The sequence below is a fragment of the Spea bombifrons genome, chromosome 9 (assembly GCF_027358695.1).
Source record: "Spea bombifrons isolate aSpeBom1 chromosome 9, aSpeBom1.2.pri, whole genome shotgun sequence".
In the NCBI taxonomy this organism is placed as follows: Eukaryota; Metazoa; Chordata; class Amphibia; order Anura; family Pelobatidae; genus Spea; species Spea bombifrons.
Genome location: NC_071095.1, coordinates 21,104,959 through 21,115,179, shown reverse-complemented (window position 1 = coordinate 21,115,179; position 10,221 = coordinate 21,104,959). Strand labels below are relative to the sequence as shown.

At 39.6% G+C, this 10,221-nt stretch overlaps 1 protein-coding gene across 1 annotated transcript; it reads left to right on the top strand.

Annotated features, from left to right (window-relative positions):
• Positions 1 to 1,711: 1,711 nt before the first annotated feature.
• CFL2 (cofilin 2) lies at positions 1,712 to 8,586 on the top strand. The gene is made up of 4 exons (XM_053474605.1): positions 1,712 to 1,922; positions 5,376 to 5,683; positions 8,045 to 8,121; positions 8,444 to 8,586. Exons 1-4 carry the CDS (start codon positions 1,920 to 1,922, stop codon positions 8,557 to 8,559), a joined length of 504 nt encoding a protein of 167 aa, XP_053330580.1. The 5' UTR covers positions 1,712 to 1,919; the 3' UTR covers positions 8,560 to 8,586.
• Positions 8,587 to 10,221: the final 1,635 nt, after the last annotated feature.

Here is a 10,221-nt window from a genome sequence, read left to right as displayed (position 1 = left end):
GCCTTCCCGTATACTTTGGAGGTTCTATGTTCACCTAGAACTACTCAAACCCTCCATAACACTCAGGAGGGGTCTATGTTCACCTAGAACGAGTCAAACCCTCAATAACACTCAGGAGGCTCTTGACTATAAAAGAAGACCAAGGTACAGTCGAGGTTTTCACCAATAATAATAATAGGCAGATGAGATGGGCCAAATGGTTCATCTGTCGTCAAATGCTTTGTTTCCGACCAATGCTATCTTATTTTGAGCTGACGAGTATCGTGGGAGAGCAGAATATTACAGAAAAACTGACTTGTTCCTTTTAGATGGACTTTGTTTCCATAGAGGCTTTAATGGCACCGGTTCTATTCAGCTACATCATTTTAGTTATTCTTAGAAGCAAAGCCATGTATGATAGATCGACATGTTTGAACAGGACACCCTTAACTCCATGTAAACAAACCCCACAGAAGAACAGTATTTAATCTTTTATGTGTGTATATATAGTGGGATACATATTTAGCATCACGCACCATAATAGGTATTGTTAGACGCTAAAGATTCCTTTTAAAACTAGAAGTAAAGACCTCTTATAGCCTTCGGAAGCACCTTTTGCTGCCCGCCAGTCCAGGATCCAGCTCTTCTTGGAATATTTTCTCATGAAATTTAAAGAAAGTGCGAGTTAAGTGAAAATATGAGGCAATCTGATGGTGCCTTACGGGATGCTCTTTGTTCTGGCCCTGCGGACAGCGCATAGTCAAGTCCTTATACTACATTGTAACCGATGCCCATCTGCTGAAAGTCTGGGGTGCTAGGTAAGTGGGACTGACTCCCGGCACATACAGCGAGGGGATGAGTAGACGGGTCTCGCCTGCCGTCATATTCTATGTTCTTTGGTGGACATCACACGGGCCGACGCGTGCCAGGGAGAGGAGCTGTCACTTCTGGATCCCATGAGCATGGAGGATGGACAGGCAGAGACAGCTGCGTAGACACAATTTGCTCCATACTTGCCTTTACATTCTCTATTGCTCACTGTTTCCTTGGCAGGGCCATTCATTGACAGAAATATGCTAAAGCCTAACACTTGGCAAGGTGAAATTTCTGCGATATTTATATCTGGCATTGTGCTATTTCAGTTATTTCAACCGGTTAACCCTCTACTACCATGTTATGTCTGGCCTTGATATAGCCCAGATACCTCTCGTCATTCTTAAAAGTTTTCATGAAAATCAGTTAATCTAAAAAAGCTAGGAGATATACTTTTTGACACACAGGAATTATCCCCCCCATTGAGTTATTTCTCCCCTATAAACTGCTAATTCTTATTGAACAGATCTTTGTAACACGGGGCGAGGAGAAGGCGAGATGACTTCAAGACAGCAAATAGATTAGCTAAAGCTTGGTGTGCCACGTTTATCATCTTCAAAACAATTACATTAAAACAATTGCACTGATTTCCAAACGGACCACATACATATGTTCTGTTCTGTTTTGTTTTTTAATATTTATTTATTCTTTATCTCATAATCCTAACGTAAATGTGTTGCGTCACTTCGGTAAAGCCCTTTGTGACGCGGGATGCACTGCAGGTCTTGGCAATAAAGGGTTAAGTGCGTCCCGTGTTGTAAATGCCCCAGTGCAGCTGTCAGAGCAGCAAGTGTTCAGTGAGCAAGCGCAGGGTTTCACCGTCCTCTTTAATATTCCACATCTCAAACCCTTTACCCCCCCTTCTCTGTCCCTTACGTTACCCCCCCTCCTCGCGTTAGGACTCTCCCGATCTACTCGTCGTCACGCCGACAGTCTCTTTCCTTTTCTGTCTTTCTCTCCATTCCTACAGTCCTCCGTTACTCCACTCTCATCTTTATTCGCTGGATATCTTTCCAAACTTGGGAATAAAGCCCCGGATATAATACGTTTCTCACCCAAGCCGCAACATGGTAAGAAATGTGACTTTATCATTTTCACTTGAATTTTTATGGAATTTTAAAAAAATTATTCTTAAAACTTTTTTTATTCTTTTTTAATTATTATTTATTATTTAATTATTATTTTAATTTTAATATTTTAAACGATGTACTTAAATCGAATGGCCATCGGACCATAATTACCTTAACTTGTATCATAGCATAAGCAGTTGGGGGTAGATTAAGTTTAAAAAAAATAATAATAATAAATAGTCTCCCACCCTAATTATTAGCCACTCCATTTTTGGGGAGAGTAAAAGTGTTTTGTATGTTTGCGAAATCTCTCTCTAGAAAACGTCTGATATTATTCAATCAAGACTTATTTTCAAGTCGACAAATCCATCCAATAGACGAATATATTAGTTTCACCCAAAGATAGAATGCCTCTCGGGAGTTCTAATTTGGTTTGGTAAAAGTTCACTAGCGCATGTTAAAAATACATTGTTTAGGCAGCCTGGTTTGGATTTTTTGTATGTGCCAATGATATTATTCCATGATTGCTTGAAGAAGATCTCATGGAAGCTCCATATACGTACAATATGTTGGGTATGGTTAGTGATTTAGGTCCACCAGGTTCAGAACTGTACCAACAACGGGTCAATGGGAAACTAATGGCTGTATTAAGACTAAAGAAATGAAAATAATGCCATAAAAAAAGACTTTTGAGTATTGGCTTGCATCGCCCGGCTTCTGGCTGAGACTGATGTGAGCTGCAGGGACGTAACAGCTGACGTGCCGAACACTGTAAAGTTCTAGACCTTAAAAGGACAAGTGAGAGAACACGGTGGGGCCCTAGGATTCTAAACCAATATGAAGAATAGCTTTCTCTCGATCACGGTACATACACACTAGCATCAGCACTCCTAAGTGAGGTTTATCCGACGCTTTCTTAGAAAGAAAAGTATATTCATAGAGAACTCGGAATCAGTAATTAGAGAAAAGGCTGACTCACGCGCACTTGGTATGGTCCACGTACTTTTAAACCTGTTTTAAAACAGGTCCGTGGTCTTGAAGACCTCTCCAGTAGCGGTTGCTTCTTTCTCAATGTGCCGTTGTTCACAAATGAAATAAATGCTAAATATAAAACGGAATCATTTCTAAGACTTAGAGGAATACACACATTGTAATTGGAATGATCCAGATATTTTATTGTTTTAAGAATAATTTGTGTGACTGGTTTTTATAATTTTCATACATAAAGGAGTGCGTGACAAGGTCTAGCTACTGTAGACATTTCAGTTTTATATATATATATATATTTAATAATTGTTGCCAAAAGTTGGGGTTTTTATAGACTGGTATGCGCAGGAGTTGCCATCTTGGCCAAACAGGGCTGGCCAGGGTTTTTAAAACACATCAGGCCACAGGCACGGGGCGGCTGGCACCTTTTGGCCCTGGGGGTATGTAAAGGCCCCCACAGTAAGTAAAACACACATGTACACACAAACATACACTCTAACACAAAGACACACTCGCTCATGGCACTACTCCTTATACAGAGCCTGAACCTGTCCGCTGGGCAGCTCACAATACTTTGGGGCCACCATGCTGTACCCAACCTCCATGAGCTGGCTCTGTGTCGAACGAGGATCTACTGTCCCTTTAGTTGTCTACTTGCCACTTATTTTATTTTAGCGGATAAAATGGTGTGCATGTGGCCATATTCCGCTGGTCTGCAGCATGAGCAGCAATAAAGAGGGATGCACCATCGGGCACTGACCCACCGGGCATTTTACCGATGGACAGTGAACCTCTTGGTGGGCATGGGAAACCAGAGACCAAACTGGGAATAAACATTCATGGGATGATGAATGATGCCTCAACGTTGGGCGACCTAGTACCTTTTCTCTTAGATGACATGGTCTATAACATATGTGATGAGGGCCAGGCCTGCAAACTTACAATCTAGGGTGTAGAGAAAGGTATGATATAGACAAAAAAGGAGAGATAGTTGGATGCCGTAGTTGAATGTGGAAGTTGTATTAGTGGCAGATAAGTTCTAGCTAAATAGGTTGAATAGGTAAAAGCTGAAGGTTCGGTGGAAGTGAGTTCCAGAGGTGCGGGGCAACACAAGTAAAGTCTAATATGCCAGAAAATCAAGGAGGAAAGCCTTAACCCATGATAGGGGCAGAAGGAAGATAAACCTAGAAGCAGCATTTAGGATAGATGCATAGAAGAGAGTGTTGCAATAGTTGAGACGGGAGATAGTCAAGGAATGAACCAGGATTTTTGTCTTCTCGGGTGAGGAATGAGCAGATGCGTCAGGATCTGTCGAGGGACTGAATGTGAGGGATGAAGGAGAGGGATTTGTGGAGTTTTTTTTCAACAAGAGATTTATTGACCACAAAAGCTCACTGCACCACGAGAGTGCAGCAGGAGCCAACGTATATAGAACATTATATCCAGTTCTTCGAACACGTGGCATGAAACGACCACTGTGCACCAAAGCGTGTCTGTGTGTAATGCTTGCGAATGAATGACATTGAGCAACGGACCAATTGTGAACTTGTCCGAGTGACAGTACTTTCTATTTTAATCTTCTTTAATGCTAACATACTGATGCTATGAGACGGGGCTTCAAAAAACAGGCTGCCTGGATACTTCTTTTTTAACAGAACACAAATGCAAAGCCAATATCAGACAGCAAAAGATTATTTAAGAATGTAGACCATGCGCTCCCACGCCTTTGCTGGTATCGGAAAGGATTTCAGTTAAAGGGGTAACAGCGTCTTAAAATGAATGGCTTTTATATCAGTGGCTTATTTATGTGAAACGTTGGCATCTTGTGTTTATGTGCAGTTTAATGTATAATATGATTTCAAACTTGTGGAATGACATCTTCTAAGACACAAGGAAGCCTGGACTGGCCAGCTGGCAATCCAGGCAAATGCCTGGTGGGCTGGGGACCTGTATGGTCACATACTTAGTCATACAGTACGTGTAACGTGGCCGATCCTGCCACGCACATGCAATTTTCAGTCCGCTGGCCTTAAAGTGCCGGGGCCGCTTAGTCAGCCTGAGTCTGGCCCAGGACACAAGCAATTATTTCCATGATACATAGAGAGGGCCCCCACCACAGTGTGTCATGGTGGAGCTAACTGGGATTTTGTATTAGTAAGTGGGGATTACTTGCGCATCTTAATCAAAGTCAGCACCGAGAAATGTATAAATCCTGAACCTAAACCTCTGTGATCATTCAAGCACGTTGGGAAATTGGGAACCTTAGGAAAATGTACAAAACATGTATTTACACCCATGAGGAACAGTCGTTACATTCGTTATAATAACATTTGTCATTTTAGTGATGAGACTCAAGAACCATTTGAGATTGGTTGGGAGGAACATCAACAACAAAGCTAATTAAAAAGGCAAACTCATTTGGTTTCTGTTCACGATATACTGGTTTTTGTCTCTCAATGTCAACAGGCATCAGGTGTGACAGTGAATGATGAGGTCATCAAGGTATTCAATGAAATGAAGGTTCGAAAATCGTCCACTTCCGAGGAGATCAAGAAGAGGAAGAAAGCTGTCCTGTTTTGTCTGAGCCCCGACAAGAAGGAGATCATCGTGGAGGAAGCCAAACAGATCTTAGTGGGGGACATTGGAGATACAGTTCAAGATCCTTACAGGACCTTTGTCAACCTTCTGCCACTGGACGACTGCCGATATGGACTGTATGACGCCACTTATGAAACGAAAGAATCCAAGAAGGAGGATCTTGTCTTCATCTTCTGGTACTTTGCTTAACATGGAGCCATAGATGTTTTCTTTGGCTTTGCTGCTAGCAGCTACTGTTGTTTTGAGTTGTATTGGAATTTTCAGACAATTATTATAATTATAGAATCTGATATATTTACATAATAAATATTATATATATATATTATTGTGATAGTGTAGTTGTTGGGCTGACAGCTCCAAAGTGGTGGAAGACATCTAGTTAAGAACCGCTCTACCGATCTTGATGAAAATTCCATCGCTCACGAGAAAGCAGCTTGTCACTTCAAAAGTACAAGCTGCTTCATAATAACTTTGGTTTCTTCAAAAGAAGCCCAAGTACATTGGTATTTTAAGCATAAAACTCCAGTTATGTACTTTCTACAGATTCCAAATATTTTTTTCCGTACTAAGGGCTGGATTTTGTGACTTTTGGTAAGGTCACCGGTGGCCTGTTCTTCAAATTATTGAATTGACTGTCGAGAAAATAAATGACAGTAAATTGAGTCCAGGCCCCAGGTCATAGATTGTTCCCACATTCTTGACTTGATGTTATTTTGTTAAGCCAGGAACATAACTCCTGCTGGTCCTCCAGAAGAAGGTGTCTATGATAAGAAGGCTTGGGAGGATAACTCCTTATTTGTTACATGTTATACACCATACTGGTTTTGAAATTGATGGGGTCAGCTGGTTTGGGGCTTTTGTGATCTTAGGTTTGGCTCTTGCTCGTCGTTTGCTCATGGTGTCCATTACACTCTAAGATATGATGCATACTTAAGACCTCTGTGGTTTTTTGTTAGCTCCTTGGCATCCATCAGCGAAGAACCCAAATTCCTTTGTTTTAGGGAAACATGTGGACCTTGGAACGCCCATGTTTTGCCCAAGACATCTTACAGTCTTAGGGTCTCAGGGTAAATTCTGAGGATCCCACAGACTGGCGCTGACTTATTTATGGTCAAATTCTGCCCACTCTCTAAGGTCAAAACCCATCCATTCTCTGAGATGGACATTTATATCCATAGTGATCTTTGTAACGTCTGTTAATTATGTTTTGCTGAAACAAACACAGAATTAATGGGTTTTTTTTGCATATGTATGGAGTAGGGTTCTTTTTAATGGTTTTTCCCACTAGTTGTGAGAAGTGGGTACCAAGTTATTTACAATGTAGCATTGATGTATGTTTTGTTACTTGTTACCACTTTGTCATAACTTTTCCACCGATGTGAAACTATTTGGATGGTAGTAATTCACACACCCTGCTAAGCTGCTTTCTTTGTGTTGTGTGTAGCCCTAAATATCTTGGTACAACAAGGTCTGCAGTACCTTCTACCCTCCATGATGCCGGATGTAGAAAAGGTTTTATCTGCTTAACCGCAGCGGAGCAGTCAAAGACCATAACGTTCCAAAGCCACTTTCCAGGCTGAGGGTCAGACTGCTTTCTTTGTCTTTCTTGGATAGCTGTGACATCCATGAGCCTATTCGTGTTTTCATGTATGTCTGACATTGCTCGTATTTATTTATGGAGGGTGCTGGCCTAGTGACCTAACCTAGTGGAGGCATCTTTAAAAAAAAAAAAACTAGAGTCTCCCCAAAACCATTCTGTATTTTCTCTTCAGAGAGGGCTCGTCTTTGGTGGTCAAGCAGAGTGGACTTCTTTGTCCATAGATCCGTATACCCCGGTTTATGTCGTGGCTTTTGGGTGACTTGGCAAACAGTGTACTGTGGATGGATCTTCAGTATTTATTTCCAAGTTTCAGCGTTTTTAGAATTACTTTGGTGTATTTTAGCGCCTGCTTGCCTGGTTTCCAATTTGTTGCTCAGTCCGGGCAGCTGCACTGCCATAGGGTCATAGGGGGATCCCGCTAGGAATACCTGTGCACCTTCTTACTATTCCCAGTAGTCTGATTTGGGGTCTTCTTGCCTTTCTAAATAAACCCGAGTCTTCCCTTTATATTATTGGGTCTTAATTTGTATTATTAGGTCTAATGTGTGTTCTGTTTTCACTTCTATGAAAATAATGCTGTATCGCTTCCTCGGCACTCCATGTTCCTCTGTGCTGGTATATTGTTCCCTTCTATTGCGAGGCTATTTCTTTATTGTCATTGTTCTCCTTTGGCCCGTCTTTGGTTTAGTCAGATCGCACTCCCCGTGTTGTGCATTGATTTCTGTCCTCCTTTCCATATTTCCTCTAGATTTATAATGAAACCGTTTAGGGATATTAACCATAAAACACTCACATTTACGCTTCTTATTGAAACTATTGGACATTTGGTAAATATATATATCAAAAAATTACTACCACTGATCATATTTAATATATTTGTACCTCTGGTATAAGATTGTCCATTATAAAATTTGTTATTTTTTCATTCATTTTCTAGGGCTCCTGATAACGCACCTCTAAAAAGCAAGATGATCTACGCTAGTTCCAAAGACGCAATTAAGAAGAAATTTACAGGTATGTTTCGATGAAAGTCCTAGTGCTAAAAACCTGAATGTTGAGTCTCACTTTCTAGCTCCAGCTTTATCTCCTGGTAATTTATTCTTCATGGATTAGCTGGGCTATATCTGTAAGATGCCTGGCATGACAGTAAGTGGTATACCTAGAGCCGTGACTAGGACTCTTGGCACCTGGGGCATAGGTGGACATCCTTGCGCCATCTTGCCCCTATTGCCCCATGGAAGTGGTAGCCTTGGCTACACTGCAGTCATCATTTAATATATCAAAGTATCTTGCAATGTGAGCTTCTGATTTTTCTCTGTTCCCTTCTCCTTTGTAGGTATCAAACATGAATGGCAGGTGAACGGCTTGGATGATATTAAAGACCGCTCTACCTTGGCAGACAAACTTGGTGGGAATGTAGTGGTCTCACTCGAAGGGCTCCCACTGAAATAAATCACGTTAGCACCTTGCTGAAAATTACCTGCTAGCAGTTTCTTTCTTCTTATTTTATTTATTGACTTTTGGTTTTTAGTTTTCATGATTTTTTTTTTCCATCCCTTTCAAGTGTCAAGCCATTTTGGCCCTTGATTATTTTTTTTTTTATGTGATACAGCAAAAAAAGGATAAATATCGCTGAATGAAGTTAAGGGTGTTGAATAAGTATTAGAGAAATGCCATACACATCATCACATTTGTGTCATTTTGCTGACATGGCTACTCCTTTATGTGAAATAAATGACATAAAAATAAATAATAATAATAATAATAATAATTAAAAAAAAACCCCAATCATAAATAAGGTCTGATGCATACATATTCCTTATGTCGGTTTTAGACCAAAGCTGTGGCTTAGCAAGTGTAATAAGCTGTTGAACCATTAATATCAATTATATATCAAGTAAACTGCTGCAGATAGAAAATCAATAAAAAGAAGCATTTTTTTTTTATCAATGTGAACTAAAAATAGGAAATATGAAACGGAAACAATGTTTTGTGATTATACATTTTTTTTTTTTTTTTGGAATTCTCAGTTTATACCAAATTAGAAATAAAATTGCTGGATAATTAAAAAATATATATCAATGTTTTATGTTTTTACTGGAATTAAATAAGTGTTGGACTGTGAGATGTTGAGAAAAATATTTTATATATATATATATATATATATATATATATATATATATATATGAACAGTGATGACCCTGGAAATTGGAGCTCAGCGGAGGAGTTCCGTCACATTGGTGGGAGATGCCTTGGTCCAAATGATCTTTGTTACCATTTCCATTGGGAATTTGAAGACGAGGTCCTCTCCGGTTGTAGAGGTGCACACAAATTTGTCCGCCCCTGCACCGCAGGAGCTACAGAAAAAGTGTGCATCTCTTACATCCAGTCTTTAGAAATATAGCATTTGATGGCACATAAGACCCATGTCACCCATCTAGTCTGTGATTGCCCTTTTATCAAATGCCAAATGCCTTTCCGATGCATGTTGAAACTTCCATAATTATTATTATTTATTGTTTTATATAGTGCCATCAAATTCCGTAGCGCTGTACAATGGGAAAATCAACTCAAATCTGCCATTGAGCCTCTGCTAGTGGAGGGTTTGTAATCTCATGCGGTTCATGTATTCTAAATGAACCTTTCACTAATAATAAATAATAAAAAATGATTGCATTTTTAATGTAAATAGTCAAACTGAACAAGACAAAAGTTTCATACTAAGTGACTACTGTTTTTTTTCAAAGATATATTTTAAAAAAATTATACTATTCATTTATTATTTGTGTTATTATTATTATTATTATTATTTATAATTATATTATTATTTATTATTTTAAAATATTTTAACATACTTTTTTAAAAAGTAGCACGATTTGCAGTATTTGCAAGGAATAGTTGCTCGGACGATACGTTTCTATTTTTAGCGATGTGTTCACTTTATGTTTTTGAGGATTAGGATGGTAGGACACATTGCGAAACTATTCCATGGCTTTTAAATCACGATTGTGAAGGAGATGTTCTAGCGTAAGCTCTGTAAGATGTCAGGACGGCGTAGAGAGCACGTAACCTGATCTGTTCCTTGGCCTTCATACACCAAACCTATTAATAGCA

Excerpts from the sequence above, each read along its gene's own strand:
- CFL2 (XM_053474605.1), top strand. Across the intron at positions 5,684-8,044 it reads GATCTTGTCTTCATCTTCTG|GGCTCCTGATAACGCACCTC; the intron begins GTACTTTGCTTA and ends TTCATTTTCTAG. Across the intron at positions 8,122-8,443 it reads AATTAAGAAGAAATTTACAG|GTATCAAACATGAATGGCAG; the intron begins GTATGTTTCGAT and ends TCTCCTTTGTAG.